Below are 17,926 nucleotides of genomic sequence, written 5' to 3' on the forward strand. Positions count from 1 at the left end.
ACAAAAAAACAAAAACCCTTAAAATACCCGTCTGCGCCTTAGAGCGCGTGCAAATATTAAGCTCCCTTTGAAGTATGGTGTTTAAATGGACAGATTCACACAACAATGGTTAAAATACCCGTCTTGGTAAGTATCCTATAGCAGACATAGCCGGCTGAACGTACTGTATCAGTGCATTCTCTTAAAGTGACAGCACATTCTTAATATTAATCAAACAGCAACAACAAATAAATCACGCACTGCTCTTGATTGAATAGCTTTTGTAACTTTAATAAAGATTAATCTTTAATTTATACAGTCAAATATGCAATGATGTTTTACATTTCATTACTTTATTCAATTTCTATACATAAAATGATAGACCTACCTAAAAATAAACTGAAAATCACTGTTTATTTTATTTGTATCTTTACTCTATTGTATTTATTTGTGCTGTTGCTTATAGTTAGATCATTCTTATTTTCTTTATTTTTTATTTGGCAATATAGTTTTTGCCTACACATAGCACATACCGTGACTCTAAAACCATGATACAAACCGAACCGTGAGTAAGTTGAACAGTTCCACCCCTAATAAGTTCCATGATTTAAATTAATTAGACATGCTTTTTGATTAATAAAATGTAATTTAACCATTAGAAAGGATTCTAGAAAAATTAGAATGGAATTTGGGAAAAAAAAATAAAACAGATTTCATAGGGCCCTATATTTAACACACAATTACAATAGTATATGGTTTGTATGTTATTTTAATGAGATTTGGGGTGTTTTCTTAACAATAAAGAATGTTTACATGAGAAATGCCAAGCTGGTAGATTAGTATAAAAACTACAAATAAGTTATTACAAACACTCGATACTGGTTTGAATTGAGATTTGAATAAAAGCTTACTATTCATTTTATAAAAAGTCTTAGCTTGGTGCTAATATTAGCTGTAATGCACCTGTTACCCTGCTGCAATTGCATTTCATGATCTATCAGAAGAATTCACCTTAGGTTGAAAGAAAATATTTTGTTTGTGGATAAATGTATATTGGATCAATGCAGTGTGGACCAGGAGACTAGAAGGAGTAGATAAAGATTTTCAGTTTCAAGAAATGTTTAACAACCTAATGTTATATGTTCACCTATACTACAAAAGGACCCCTTTAGCTGGTATGTTTTATTTAATTTCATGTTCAGCAGGTTTCTTTTTGTAAAATGTAACTTTATAATTGTCATTTTCATCAATCATTTAATCATTATAACACCTAAAATACGCAGTGTGTAAAAAGTGTTTGTTTCAGCCAGTTAAAGGGTGGGTACATTGTGTGCACATCTATCTATCTATCTATCTATCTATCTATCTATCTATCTGTCTGTCTGTCTATCTGTCTATCTATCTATCTTGTCTGTGTGTGTCTGTCTATCTATCTATCTCTGTATGTCTGTCTGTCTGTCTGTCTGTCTGTCTGTCTATCTATCTATCTATCTATCTATCTATCTATCTATCTATCTCTTTGTGTCTGTCTATCTATTGCCATCTGTCTGTCTATCTATCTATCTGTCTGTCTATCTATCTATCTATCTATCTATCTATCTATCTATCTATCTGTCTGCCTATCTATCTGTCTGTCTCTGTATGTCTGTCTGTCTGTCTGTCTATCTATCTGTCTGTCTGTCTATCTATCTATCTGTCTGTTTGTCTGTCTGTCTGTCTCTGTATGTCTGTCTATCTGTCTGTCTATCTGTCTGTCTGTCTGTCTGTCTATCTATCTGTCTGTCTGTCTGGCTATCTATCTATCTATATCTCAACCTTCCTTCATATCTATCTATCTATCTGTCTATCTATCAACCCTCCTTCTATCTGTCTATCTGTCTGTTTGTCTGTCTGTCTGTCTATCTGTCTATCTATCTGTCTATCTGTCTATCTGTCTGTCTGTCTGTCTATCTATCTGTCTATCTGTCTATCTATCTGTCTATCTGTCTATCTGTCTGTCTGTCTGTCTGTCTGTCTGTCTGTCTGTCTGTCTATCTATCTATATATCTATCTGTCTGTCTATCTATCTATCTATCTATCTATCTGTCTGTCTGTCTGTCTGTCTGTCTGTCTGTCTGTCTGTCTGTCTATCTATCATCTATCTATCTATCTATCTATCTATCTATCTATCTATCAATCTATCTATCTATCTATCATCTATCTATGCTGGTACTACATTACTATGATATTGAAGGTAAATTACAATTCTACATTAATAAATAAACATAAAAATTCAAAGCTGGTACTACATTACTATGATATTGAAGGTTAATTAAGTTTTTACAGTAATAAAGTTACAGTTACATAATATTTCTACTTCAATTTCGTTTTTTTTTTTTAAATATAAACATTTAAATGGTGGCTGTCATAAAAAAAATGTGGGATTTATTCAAACATAAATTAAACATTGTAGAACAGTACCCTCTATGGTACGCATTATGTTCTAACCAGGTATTAAGGAAAATGCCCCTCTCAACAGTTTCTTTTTCTATCTGACTAATGAGTTTATGGTCACCGAATGTTTTTTCTGAGTTAAATGTGACGTTACATGAAATTGTTTACAAGCCGTTCAATTCCCGTCTTTGCGGGGCTAAAACACGGATACGGATTGTAAAGTGGTACTCTTTTAACTTACCTTCGGATGTTTAGTCATGTTTATTTTGTCCTGAAGCTGGTATTAATGTGGAGGAGATGATCAGTTTCTGTGTCTGTTGAACCGAAGCACTACAGAGATCTGTCACTCCACATTAAACAGCACCAAAACAAAAAAGCAAAAACATCTTAATGCTGGATTTACAACAGACATAATCTTAAATCTGAGACTTTGTTTCATATTAAAAGTACCAAAGCACGATGCTTATTGCGATTTAAGAATCAATTTACATACAAAAAAAACATTACTAAATTACAATCAAACTAACCAAAAATCTAAAAAAATATGTACAGAGCTAACAAAACCATTTAAAAAAAATCTGAAAATTGGTTTACGGTATTTATGTCTGGAATTTAAGGCTTTATTGTAACTTTCATCCCTTTTTATGTGAACGAAAGCATTAGCTATCAGTCAGTCATCAAGAACCATCATTCCCTTCATTTCTTCATATATTCGTTCATTACGCTTCATGATATCAACTCATTTGACAAATTATGAACAAATATCTTATCTCCAGGCTGTGATCGGAGCGTGGACAGATTTCCCAGCATGCCTTTTGTTTGGACGGAAGTCTTGGGAACCCCCCGTGGGTTTGACAGAAGCCCCCACTGCGTCGGCAGCCGTTTGAATGGGATTATGGGTAAATGAAGAGGTGCTCTGGAGGAAGCGGTTAAGAGGATTTGGGTGTGTTATTAGCCATATGTGAAGGGATTCTGCTCAACACGTCTTCATCTCACACAGAGCTCGTTTGATCAGCACATGCTACCACACATCACGTGTGTTCAGAGCAAACCTGCACTGAACTCTTTCTCATACACATGTTTTTAATGCATTCACACTACTGTTCAAAAGTTTGGGTATGTTCAAAAGATATTTTAAAGTTTTTGAAAGAAGTCTCTTCTGCTCACCAAAGCTGCATTTATTTGATCAAATATACAGTAAAAACAGTAAAATTCTTAATTATTATTACAGTTTCAAATAACTGTTTTCTGTGTGAACATAAAGTTGAATTTTCAGCATCATTACTCCAGTCTTCAGTGTCACGTGATCCTTTAGAAATCATTCTAATATGCTGATTGGCTGCTCAAGAAACATTTCTGATTATTATCAATCTTAATATTTTATGCTTCATATCTCAATTACCTCAATGAAACATATGTAAAAAGTCTGTTAAGTATCCTGCGATAAGAAAGATAAACCTTTGAGCAATAGTTTACCTCAGTGAAACATATGTAAAAATTCTGTTAAGTATCCTGCGATAAGAAAGATAAACCTTTGAGCAATAGTTGCACTTTATGCTTAAATACTTGCATGAAAGGTTTTGTTGCAAGTTGTTACCTTATTTATTAAAACACCAAAGTTTGGTGTCGAAAATTGCAAGTGAAGTTCACAAATAATTAAAAAAAATGTTTGAAGTAGAAAGACTGAAATATTAAGTGTTTAATATTTTATAGTATTTTAGTATTATAATAAAAAAGTATTTTCTTGTGAAACATTAATAATATTTGTTTTATTTACATTAAAAAAAATTACATTATAAAAAAACAAACACAAATAATATATCCAAGCAAAGGCAAAAGACTAGCTTCGATTTTGGTCAAAAATGAGTTGTTGATATTTTTCATGGTAGCTTGGTAAGGCAGAGCACTGTATAACACCATTCACCATTCAAGACATCCCTTATCATGCATAAGTATGCTGAGTCAATTTTGTTGTTTTCCCGAGAAAATAACTTCGAAAAGCCCTGGAGAAACCAAGGCAGAGCACTGTATAACACCAGTTACGGCTCTTTCACTTTGTTTGAAACGCTCAAATTGAGTTACGGCGTAGTTACGGTGCTGGCTTGGAGTTATACGTGTTCTGCCTTTGTTTTACTGTCCATTAAAGTCTGCTGCATTTTAATTACGGTGTTACTTGTATACTTTCATACATCTGATCTGTCACTGAAGCACTTTATTAGACAAACGAATTAGATCGCGATCTACCAAACATCTCCATATAACAAAACACTGTAAAGATAGCTTGGCAGCAATACGTAATCGTGAATAACCTTTAAAGATTTTTTTTTATTATTCTTTCTTTTTTATAATGCAGGTTATTCACCAGGCTGTCTAGCATTCTTTTACGTTACTGAGCATAGCAAATAAATTGGTTGCAAAACGGTATTTAGTCTGCTTGTTACGGTAAAAAAAGAATTAATACAGTCACATTACTATATGCAATATCCTGAGATTTTATACAGGTGTTACTATAACGATATTGTAAAGGGTGATCAGTAACCAAATATTGGTAATGTGGAAGTTACTGCCTTGGGCCTTGTAGGGGTAAAATCAAGTTTGAGCTCACAATTTTTTATGTAGATAATTTTCAATACTAAAACATCCAATTGCCAAATTTCCACTGTCCTACCTATAATTAATTGGCAAACAAAAAAAAAAAAATTAAAATTAATCATTTTCAAACCCCAGTTACAAAATCTAGTTTGCCTTTGTAAGCCATAAAAGTCATAATATTTATATTTTATAATGTTGAAAAATCATTTTGTACAGTGAATGTCAGGTTTGTGTCATTCAAAGCCTTGATTAGCTGTGAGATCGTCTTTTATCTATAATGTCTTCCAGGGACTCATTGCTTCTTTTGGCCGTCAGTGGTCAGGTGTGAGCGAACGCCGAGCGCTTTCTCTTTGAAGTGTGCGCATCACTTCCTGCAGGGCCTGTAAGGCTTGATAAGAGAGAGTCCCGCTGCTGGAGAAATGATTCCTCCACACTGATTTACGCTCATTCTGTCGCGTCTCTTCTGCGGTTCAACCGGTGGACAGTGTTCACGGGAGTCATATCTTCTGAGCTTTGACGGGAAGGATAATTGAATTGTGTTTGTCTGAAGTGGCGGATGAGCTTGTTTCACTCACCGGGTCAGTCATGGGAAACGCTGCACTTTAGAGTTTCGCTCGTGCACTTCTGAGAACAACTCTATCCGGTGGCGAGATGCTTGTTTACTTGCGATAACTCTCTGAACGTTGGCTGATAACTCCGGATCTGATGTTGGCTGTTCAGGTTGATGGCGTTGGGCTTTTCCAAAATGTTATCTGAGATGATAACAGCATCTTGAAAAGGAGAGAAGATTGAGTTGTTGGTTTTTCTCTTGCAATCTAGATTAATCTAAACACAAATACGAGGTGTTTAGACTTCGTGTCTTGAGTTGTTAAAGAGGTTTCACTTGTATAATAGTACATAAGAGGATGTTTAGATGTTAAAGGGATTGTTCAACCAAAAAATAAAGTTCTGTTCATCATTTACTCCACCTCATGTTGTCCTGCATGACTTTTTTCTTCTGTGAAACTCAAAAGGAGAGATTTTGCAGAATGTTCACGCTGTTCTTCTTAAACTAAATTAGAACTGAAGCCCTAAAAATGACACAAAAGCACAACTAATGAAGTCTTGTGCTTTATATTTCAGGTCTTTTGAAGTAAAAATGATTGCTGAGTGCACTGAACAGACTTCAGTTTGAGTTCTATTTTTCAAATTCTATTTATACTTGTGTTTAATGCAAATATCCCGAGTCATTTTTCTCTGGCTTGATGCAGAGTCAATATAGTTAACTAAAAACCTAAAACATAAAAAAATTTATAAATAAATTTCATGCAAACATTAAATATCAGACATACAGTAGTGGTTCTATACAGTTTTTTATTAGATTGCGCTACTTTTTCATAGTTTTTTTCTATGTAAACATGGATGCGTTTGACTGTTGTGCTCATGTCTCTTGCAGCACCTCATGCATAAAACGGCAGTCTAAAAACACAGCGCTCAAGTTAAAAGAAGTTCCCTCCCATCTTCTTGCATGGTTTTCTTATTCCACTGCCCGCGTCGTATCTTTGTCAACACGCGCTTTCTGTGTGATTGGTTAATCGCGTGCGCCGACATGCATTTGGATCATTCTTTTCTCTTTCCTTTTATCATTGGCATATTGTCAAAGTGTCTAATTCTAACGTTTGCTAACCTTTCTTTTCAAAATCGTGATTCCTTGATTTCTAAAAAATAAAGTCGTGGCAAAACATTCAATTTGAATTAATCAATAAATCGGAAAAATCGTCCAGCCCTAATAATAATAGCTACATAATACTTAAATCACATTGGTTTCTGTCATTTGTTCTCAACGTTATTCTCAGTAATGTCAAGTCATTTTAGTGACACATTTTAAGTGAGTTTTAAGAGCTTATACAGAGTGAAAGATTTTACTTCAAAGTACTTTCTGTTATTGTGTTTATTGTGCCGAATCACTATTGGTTGAATTAATGGAGAGTTTAAAGACTGAACTAAGAGTTTAAACTTTGGTTTCTTTGTCTTAAGCAACCCAACATGCCACGGGGCGGCAGTGTTGTGATTTCTTTTGGTGCCGCTGAACGCTTCACCGTAACTAATCAGTGTTTGTTGTCCTGCAGCGGTGTTCACAGAGGTCCCTCATGACATCACGGCGCAGAGCGGGCAGGACGTGGAGATGGCCTGCTCCTTCAGAGGCGCCGGATTGCCCTCCTACTCACTGGAGATTCAGTGGTGGTACATCAGGAACCACAGAGAATGGACCGACAAGCAGACGTGGAGCACCAATCAGGTACAATTAGAGTTTACCCATAATGCAGCGCTGTTCAGAGTGATTGCTGAAATCGTGTGTGTTGTTGAGGAGAGGAGCGGTGCTTTACTAAATGATCAGAGGAACCGTTTGCACTGCTGGACCAGAAAACAGGTGAATAAATCCCTCAGACACACACTGAACCCAAGCCACAACTAGAGACGAAGGGGTGTACTGTTTACACCAGACAGAAAGACACCACCTAGCAACCACCCAGAACACCCTAGCAACCACACAGCATCCAAGAAATCGCTAGCACCCACCTAGAATACCCTAGCAACACCAAAAGCACCCTAGCAACCACATAGCAACCAAGAACACTTTAGTAACCACCTACCATACCTGAGCAACCACCAAAGAGCACTCTACAATCCACTTAGCAACCACCCTAACAAATGCATAGCAACCAAGAACACCCTAGAAACCACATAGCAACCAAGAACTTTCCAACAACCTCCTAGAATACCCTAGCAACACCAAAAGCACCCTAGCAACCACATAGCAACCAAGAACACTTTAGTAACCACCTACCATACCTGAGCAACCACCAAGAGCACTCTACAATCCACTTAGCAACCACCCTAACAAATGCATAGCAACCAAGAACACCCTAGAAACCACATAGCAACCAAGAACTTTCCAACAACCTCCTAGAATATCCTAGCAACAACAAAAGCACCCTAGCAACCACATAGCAACCAAGAACACTTTAGTAACCACCTACCATACATGAGCAACCACCAAGAGCAACACTCTACAATCCACTTAGCAACCACCCTAACAAATGCATAGCAACCAAGAACACCCTAGAAACCACATAGCAACCAAGAACTCTCAAACAACCACCTATAATGCCCTAGCAACCACCAAGAACACTCTAGCAACCACCCAGAATAATCTAGCAACAGCACAGCAATCAAGAACACTCTAGCAACCACCTAAAATACCCTAGCAACCACATAGCAACCAAGAACACTTTGGCAACCACCTACAGTACTTTAGCAACCACAAAAAGCACCCTAGAAACCACCCAGAACACCCTAGCAACCGCATAGCGACCAAGAACACTCTAGCAACCACTCAGAACACCCTACCAACCGCATATCAATCAAGGAAACTCTAGCAACTACCTAAAATACCCTAGCAACCACCTAGAATACCCTAGCAACCAATAACACTTTGGCAACCACCTACAATATCTTAGCAACCATTAAGAGAGCGCCCTAACAACTACCCAGAACACCCTAGAAACTGCATAGCAACCACGAACACTTTAGCAACCACCTAGAATACCCTAGCAACACACCTTAGCAACCAAGAAAACATTGGCAACCACCTACAATACAAATACAAACCATTAATCAACCAACAACAAAAAAACAACAAACAACAAGCAAGCAAAATAACTCAAATAACCAACTAGAATAACCTAAAAACCAAACAAAAAACAATGACAAAAACATAGCAACCACTCAGAGCACTGTATCAGTGTTGCAGTAATGACACTCGTCTCCTGTAACGCGCACACATGATCTCTCAGCTGTCAGCTGTAGGTTGAGGGTTCAGTGTCAATGTGTGGGGATTAAATCTGATCCAGAAAGCATAATGTTATTAAGATCATAATCCCAGCGTTCTGTCAGCCCTTAACCTGCACAAATATCTGCCTGCAATTACTATTACTAACAATACACACAACAACATGATAGGCAGCGGCCCACTGTCACACGCCGGCAATTATACGGCCATTTCCTCTTCCTGTCTGCACTCGTGCCAGTCAAATACAGCGGCCTATTTTAAGAGACTGAGAGAGAGAGGGTTCAGCACACACACACACACTCTCACACACATGTTAATAACCAGCTGTCAGTCAAAGGCTTCAGCTGCACAGCATCACCTGCATGAACACAGACGATCACAGGCAGCCTGAGAAATTCAGTACATTTCTATAGATGAAATACAATGGCCATACAGTAAGTTTGGACACTTAAAACATCTGAATGTCTGCCTTGTATATCCAAATATCACAGCAGCTGTTATTTATTGCAAAGAAAGATGCACAGTTAGACATTACAAGCAAAGTATTTGACAGAAGGACATTGGTTGGGTGTAGACTAAAAATCATTAGAACTAGAGTCATAGAGATATTGATGATGATATTCAAATATTTTAAGTGTCCTAATATGTTTTGGTGCTGCTTTGTTATTAGTAGGTACATTAGTATTATATTAGTAGGTATCAGGGTGTTTCTTCAACTATGGGTGTGTTTGATCCTGTGGACTTTTAGAAAATTAAAATTTAATTTGTCAACAGTGGACATGCTTAATTATTCAAAATGAAATGCAATGTGGCTTAGTGCAATTAACAACATTGCAGACTGATTTAATTAAATACATATAAAAATATGAATACAATTATGAAAAAATAAAAATATTAGAAAAATATTACAATTGGTAATATTTGAGTATATTATTATTTGATTATTATTAATATTATATTAATAAATAATCACAACACTTTGGGCAAAATTGTGCACCCTTGCAAACAAAGCACAGCAAACCTGATTTTTTTTTCCCTTTTGTGAATTGCATTTTAAATCACAATCACAGTTTTTTTCTCCCTAAATCTTGCAGCTGTAAACATACATAACCATGAGAATTAAAAAAAAAAAATAAAAAAAAATATGAAAATGTACTGTTTATGATTCCACAAATGTCATTACCACATTTCAAAGCTTTTATCATTTTTGTTTATTTACCTTTTTTTATATAAAATTACCATTTCATTTTAATTCCATAGTTAGCATTGTGTATCCTAAATTAAATATTTTTATGTTTCTTGCATCATTTGATGAAATGACAGCTTCAAAAAAAACAAAACAAAATAAATCCTTTACACCATACCTATATTTAAAAACTAAAACTCAAAATCTAGAACCAATAAAAAAAAAAAAAAAAATAAATTAAAATCTAAACATGCAAGACATTTAAAAAGTAGTGCGAATAAATGATGAAGACCTTTCCATTGTGGATTGAATACAACCATAGGGACACAAAAGTGGCCAGAGCTGAAGAAACACAAACATGAGGTGAGCAGAGGAGAGGATACAGCGGTATTAATGGAGCCGCGAGTCTGCAGCAGGTAACAGTCCACACAACATTAATCACAACCAGTAGAAATAGCTGCAGGTTCCCCAGACACCAGAGAGAGAGAGAGAGAGAGAGAGATCGCAGGGCTTCCTGCTGTGAACTCAAGATGCTTTTAATTGGATGGAGGGATGAAAAAGAGGAACATGGAGAAACTCTTGCTCACCTTTGCGTCATGTATTATTCATGAAGGACCCTTGAGGATCCGACGCGGCCAGTTAAGATCACACGCCACAGAACCAACATCTCATTCCAGAACACTGGACCTGAGTATCGTGTGTGTGTGTGTGTGTGTGTGTGTGTGTGTGTGTGTGTGTGTGTGTGTGTGTGTGTGTGTTCGGATGTCCTGCTGCTGTTTGTTTCACTCTTAGTAACTGCATTAGACACATGAATATTCTCTGTAGAATGACCAAAGTTTAATGAATAATTCAACCAAAAATTTAAATTCTTGTTAATTTTGTGCCATGTTTGACTGTGAATGGTTTAGGAACTCGGGGGTGAGTAAATAATGAAAATGATTTTAATTTGGGGTTGAACTTTCACTTTAACACTTACAAAGTACAGTAAAAAGTAAATGTTTAGCTGAGAAATAATAATAAGAACTCTATGTGTGAACAACAGTCTGATCTTTTCTGTTGTAAACAACATGAACAATTCAAATCAAAGACATACAGGCATCTACTAATGAATCATCAGTGACTAAAGCAACTTGCATGTCTTCAAATGACTTTAACCTCAGTGCAAATTCACTGTGACCTTTTAATTATTCTCTTGGGAAGCTGCTAAATCAGAAATATGAGGGTCCAAATAACTGCTCTTTTTTTAATATTTTATTTATTTGAAATAATAAATTAACAAAAAAATAAAATACCATATGTTTGTATTTTGTTAATATTTTAGTTTGTTGTATTAATGAATTTGTGATTGTATATTCAATTCTGTTTATTGTATGCTTGTAGCACTTTAGGGTGATAAAATAAATATCACAAATAATATTATCAGAGTTCAGTATATTTAAGATCATACAAATGTATTCTTAAAATAAGTAATTAAAAAATGAAAACAATGAAAATAAATATATTTATAATTATAAATATGAATATATAGTTCTAAATGAGAATGCATATGTAGTTGCAAATCTGAATAAGTAAATGTGAAAATTAATTAAGTTTCTTTTTAATATTTTAGTATCACTGATATGCTATTATAGTTATTTTAAGTTTATATAGTTTCAGTTATTTTAGGATGTCAAGTTAAACTGGACAAAATGAGAAAAGTTGCTTTTGCAAATAGCTGAAAGAAAATAAAAAAATTTATTTTATTAAATAAATAACGTATTTCAATTTTATTTTTTTTTTTTAGTTAATTATAGTAACTCTAATATGACTACAAGTTTTGTTTAGTTTGTTTTTTCATTGCAGGTGCTGCCGCAGAATGAGATGTCAAAGGACGCCACCAAAATCAGTGTAAGTGTGTGAGGTCTGTCGTTTCCTCCTCATTTCCTTCGTGAAGGTCTCTTTCGTGTTCGTTTACGGCTGCCGTCTTCTGCTCAGCGAGAGAATGTAAAAATCCATGTTGTGAGTGTTTGTCAGGGTGAATAACTGGAGCGTGCAAACACAACATCACACTCGCTTGGGCTAAAGGTGATTTGTTAGCAACTTGCTCGGCTCTTGCTGGTTTAGCCGCTGCAGGCTCTGTGTGTGTGTGTGTGTGTGTGTGTGTGTGTGTGTGTGTGTGTGTGTGTGTGTGTGAGAGAGAGAGAGAGACGCAGGAGTCTCCTCATGTTAAAGTCATACAGCCTCAGAGAGCGTGTGGAGTGTGTTTGCTGATAGTTCAGCAGTATCACACACTCACACTGATGCTGCTGTATCACTATCAGCTGTGATTGTGCCGCAGGGGATCATAACTGTGCTGATATTCAGATGAACTGCACAGATATCAGTGTGATATCATGTAAACAAGCAGTTAATGCTGAGCACCAAATTTCAGACACGCTCTTTCATGAACATTTGTTTAATTTGTGCTCAACTAAATGAAAATATTCCCGAAATAAACCAAAACAGGATCATGCAATTCTTTGTAACAATTTACACAAGTAATATTTTACTGTACATTACAGCTCGCAATAATTTGAGGAAAAAACTGAATTGCATTTTGTCCCCCTGTGTATTTGTTTTAATTTTAATACATTTTAATTTATTTTATATTTTTAAGCTCCAGTTTTGTAATTATTATTATTATTATTGCTGCTGTTGTTATTAGTAGTAGTATTACTTAAATTAAATGTAATGGAAAAAAAATATATTTTTAAACTTTTATAGTACAAATGTAAAATTACAATTCTATTATTTCTTTTTTTTTTTTTTTTACATTAGATCATCAAGCTTTTATCCAAACCACTGTTTTGTTAGCATTATTGAGATTATATCATAGTTTTTATAAATGTTTTAAGTTGGTTTTTCATCTTAAAGTTTTAGTAATTTTGTCTTTTTTTGTCCTTCTTAGTAATTTGTTTTTCTAAATATCTAAATATAAACTACAATAAAAATTATTTGTAATTATTTTTTTTTTTTAATGAGTTTATTTTATTTCAAGTTATGAAATTGTTTCCAATAAGTGTTTTTCTTTATCAAAAACCATGGGGCCAATAAGTGTTTTTTTGTATCATCCAGTATCAGAATTTCTCATGACTTTAAAAGGTTACAATAATTGTATTATTTTTTATTTTTATTAAGCATCTGTTAGTCACACACTTATTGGCTTTTGGCATCTAAATAGTTTTTATTAGCGTGTCTGATCAGGGACAAGTGGATAGCGCATTGACTATTAAGATTTGAGAATATGGAGTTTGCAGTGTGTGTGTGTGTGTGTTCACAAGTACATTTGCTTCCAGTGTGAAAGCAGATCCACAACTACACTTTCATCCATTAGTGTGTTTGTGCTTCCAGTGTGAAAGCAGAGCATGGATCTGAGGCTGGATTAAATTTCTGATGTTCATTTCAGCGAGTGAAGCGAGTTAATGTTAGCTCTATCTGTGCTGTTATTTCTGATTGTAGAGAAGCTAATAGCTAGAGCATGTTTGTTAACACACTTGACATATGTAGCACTGTGGAAACGGCGCCAGCGAGTGAAGCGAGTTAATGTTAGCGTGTTTGTGTGTGTGCATGCGGGTTTGTGAATGTATGTTTATTTATCCACCTGATCCACACTCAATCTGCTTCACTGGCAGACGGCTTTATTGAGCGTCTGGACCCGCGCTCAGAGTCCTCTGGGAATGCTGACCGCTTTAGAGAGAGATTGTCTTATTGTCTCTGTGCTTCAGAGGAAGAGAGAAAGAGATAGAGCTGTTGTGTGAATGTGTCTCTCATGTGTCTCTGCGGTTCCACAGTTCCATCTCATTACTGCTCACATGCAGACTGATGCATTTCACTCTGTTGCTGCATTTTACTGCATTGCATTGCCTCTACTCTTGCACTTCACTCACTTACTGCATTTTACTGTATTTAATGGCCTCCACTATTGCATTTCAGTCTCTCACTGCATTGCCTCAACTGTTGTTTTTCACTCACTCGCTGTGTTTTACTGCATTTGTACTGCCTCCACTATTGCATGTAACTCACTTACTGCATTGCATTGCTTCAGCTGTTGTATTTCACTCACTCAGCTGTTGTATTTCACTCACTTGTTGTGTTTCTGATGCATTTCACTGCATTGCATTGCTTCAGCTGTTGTATTTCACTCACTTGTTGTGTTTTACTGCATTTCAATCCCATGCATTTTACTGCATTGCATTGCCTCCATTGATGCATTTCGCTTTCTACTATTGTATTTCAATCTCTCACTGCATGTCATTACACATTGCATAGCCTTATTTGTTGTATTTTACTCACTCGCTCTATTTTACTGCATTGCATTGCCTCCACTATTACATTTCACAGTGTCACTGTATTTGACTGCATTTCACTCACTTGCTGCATTTTACTGCATTTTAATGCATTTCACTGCCTCAACTAATGCATTTCACTCCCTCACTGCATTTTACTGTATTGCATTGCCTCATTTGTTGCATTTTACTGCCTTTCACTCTGTCACTGCATTTGACTGCATTGCTTCCACTGATGCATTTCACTTCGTCACTGCATTTCACTGCCTCCACAAATCCATTCCTCCACAAATCAATTCTTTGCATATCAATGCCTCCATTGATGAATTCCACTCTCTCGCCACATCTACTGCTGCATCACATTGCCCCCTTTCACTAAACTCACAAGTTTACAAATTGTGAATTTAATTCATGTAAAAAAAAAAAAAAAAAAAAAAAAAGATTTACTTATCAATAACTCTTAACTGCTAAACTAAATAAATGAATAGAACATAATTGTCACTCCCCAGGTAATAGTTGCACAATATATTTGATATAATAAATTACTTGCAGTTTATACTGCACAGACAACATGCTCTTAACATCTGAGAGCAACGGCTTGAAGGAATATTAACCAATCATCTAGACAAATCATTAAGTCTGCATTTTTTGATGCATTTTTTAGTAAATTTTTTATTTAATGTTTTTCATGCTAGTATAAATAAAAATGAATAAAAAATTAAACATTTGAATAGAATTGTAATTTTTTTAAAATATATATTATTACTCATACATTTTGTATTATCTTATTTTTGATAAAGAACTTACATTTATGCGCATTTTGGATATTTTATCTGCATTTTGGTGTTTCTATCTCGCATTTTTTCCCAGATGTGGATGGAAACACGGTCTCCACTGCTTCCTTTAATTGTCTCTTACTGCATCCACTGTAGCATTTCACTGGCCTCGTCCCAAATACTGTCCTAAACCCTCTGGGTTCGCTGACTCCACCACATAATGACACACAGTAGTTCAATACAGAGTCTGCATTTGGGACAGAGCCACTGTCTCACACATCACATCTACTGTTGTGTTTCACTGCAACTGCACAGAGGCACATGATGGGCCACACAGGATTTTCACGAGCCAATTTCAGCCTGCAGGACAGAGAAAAATGAGACCTGGGAACTATACTAAAGACTCCTTGTTAACAAATCCATTGGTTTAGTAGATTTGTGGTTGTATTTTGCGAGTTCCACATGCTTTAGTGTAATTGAGGCAAAGCACTACAGGTGAATAGAGTGACAATTAATTAATAGAAATAATATTTTCACCAGTTGATTAAACACGTTAAGACAATCATTTTGCATTACAAGTTTTCTTAAATATTATATTTAAATGTGCAAATGATGCATTATGAAATTAAATATGCACTAATTTTCAGAACATAAAATTGAACAGTGGATTTAGCCAGATACGAAACTCTTCTTTGATTTTGTTGACATATTAGAGTTAAAGGATGTTGGATATTTCTTTTTATCACTCCATAAATCAGAAAATAATGTCAACAGCCAAAAACTAGAATACATTTTCACATGTTTTAGGAAGAAAATTTAATAGAAACCAGGAGAATGATATATGAACAACAAAGCCCTATATACAGATAAGAATAAAACTGAAGTTTGGTTTGGTTACATTTCTGGCTCAGTGCAGAATAAAAACATATTCTGAAAAATATGTACTGTAATTAAAATCTACAGACGCAAAAGTGTAATAAAATAAACACTTTGGTTGTTTTCTCTCCACTAGTATGAAAAAAAGACATGTTATGGAAGTTAAATAGTACAAAATTGATTAGTGCATGAACAAAAACAGTAGTTTTGCCTGTTAGTGTCTTTCCTTAAATGTTCTCAAAAGGTCAGATTTTCTAAAACACACTGCATGTACTTCATCCCAAATCAGTCGGAGTCCATTTTCAATCAGGATGTCGGAGGCTGATTCATGATTTAATACCCTGACGCTGGTTTGCACACATCTCCGGTCTGTTTCTCTGTAGGTGGTGAAGGTTGCCGGAAGCAACATCTCCCACAAGCTCCGTCTGTCCAGCGTGAAGCCGACGGACGAGGGAACGTACGAATGCCGCGTCATTGACTTCAGCGACAGCAAGCTGCGGCACCATCGTGTGCGGGCGTACCTGCAGGTGGAGCGGCCCGAGGGGAACGCGGCTCCTCCGGTGCATCAGGGGGCGACGTCACAAGAGGAGGCTCTGCAGTCTGACCACCACAAGCACCAGCCGGCCCACCACAAACCCGGCCGCGAGCTCAGGAAGAGGTCCGCTGATGACAGTACCACTGACTGCTCTGAGAGCTGCGCACTTTAGGCTCCTCTTACCTTCAGTTACTACCCCACCCACACCACCCAAATACCCAGAATTCCTTACGCCAACCCCGAAACTAGAGATAGCTCACTTGAAAATGACAAATCTGTCAACTAACCACCATCATGTTCCAAAAAAACAATACTAATGATCTTATTAAAAAAAAAAAAAAAAAAATTGTTTGTTTGTTTTTTTTCCCTGTTTTTTATTCCCGTATTAATTAACCAGCCGGTCACTCTCCTTTTTTTGACCTTTTTGAAGCTTTATTTCATAGCATTTTTTTCTTCTTTAACATTATGCAATATAAATAATCTTGTGTTTTATGTAAAAAAAAATAAAAAAAAAAAAAAAAATAAAAGTGAGTGAAACAGGTCTTTTTGACATTTTATTTTATGGAGTTTTTTGTTGTCCTTTTTGAAGCTTTAATTTATTTTTATGTATCTATTTACTTATTTTGAAGCTTTATTTTATTTAATGGTCATTTTGTCATTTTTTACGTTTTATTTTATTATTTGACTTGATATTTTATTTGATTTTTGTTTTAGGCTTTTTATTTTACCTGATTTTATTTTTTTTAGCTCCTGGTCACTGTCTATTTCCAAAGAGCAGCTTAAATATTCTGCTAAATAAATTATTTTGTGTTTTATGGAAGAAAGTTAATTTTTTTTTTCTGTATTGTCTCTTTTTGAAGCTTTATTGTATTTTATTTCATTTTATGGTTTCGTTTCCTGTTTTAATTTTTTATTTATTTTATCTTATTTGTTTATTAATTTTATTATTATTATTAATTTTTTAATAATTTAAAAATAATTTTTAATAGCCCCTGGATCTACTTCCAAAGAGCAGCTTAGACATTCTGCAAAATAAATCATTTTGTGTTTTATGAAAAAAAGAGTCATACAGGTTTGAAGCAACATGAGGGTTGAGAGAGTACATAATGACAGAGGTTTCATTTTTGAGTGAACTGTCGTTCTAACAAAAGATGTATATTTCTGTATAAAAGCGAAGGTAGATGTCTGTTCAGAACAGCGAGTGCATGTGAAAAACATTTCTAATAATACGTGCCAGTGAGCAAGAAACCAAATTAGACAGTTGATTTCAAATCTTTGGTCATTAGTTTGATCAGATTCATGGTTTTGATACGATGTATAGACGGCTAGAAGCTGCAGAACAAAGTGAATGTTTGAAATATTCTTCATCGGGTCTAAACGATGACATTTACATGCTGTAATATTACTATCATT

General features: G+C 35.3%; 1 protein-coding gene across 1 annotated transcript in view; it reads left to right on the forward strand.

Moving 5' to 3' along the window:
• LOC109048276 (V-set and transmembrane domain-containing protein 2-like protein) overlaps positions 1-16,806 on the forward strand; it is a 44,445-nt gene extending 27,639 nt beyond the window's left edge. Inside the window, exons 2-4 of the mRNA XM_019065970.2 lie at positions 7,113-7,282; positions 11,865-11,909; positions 16,362-16,806. Of these exons, the coding sequence (XP_018921515.2) occupies positions 7,113-7,282; positions 11,865-11,909; positions 16,362-16,685 (539 nt within the window). The 3' untranslated portion in view covers positions 16,686-16,806. The remainder of the gene's footprint in view (positions 1-7,112; positions 7,283-11,864; positions 11,910-16,361) is intronic.
• Positions 16,807-17,926: the final 1,120 nt, after the last annotated feature.

This window comes from Cyprinus carpio, chromosome B23 (genome assembly GCF_018340385.1).
Source record: "Cyprinus carpio isolate SPL01 chromosome B23, ASM1834038v1, whole genome shotgun sequence".
In the NCBI taxonomy this organism is placed as follows: domain Eukaryota; kingdom Metazoa; phylum Chordata; class Actinopteri; order Cypriniformes; family Cyprinidae; genus Cyprinus; species Cyprinus carpio.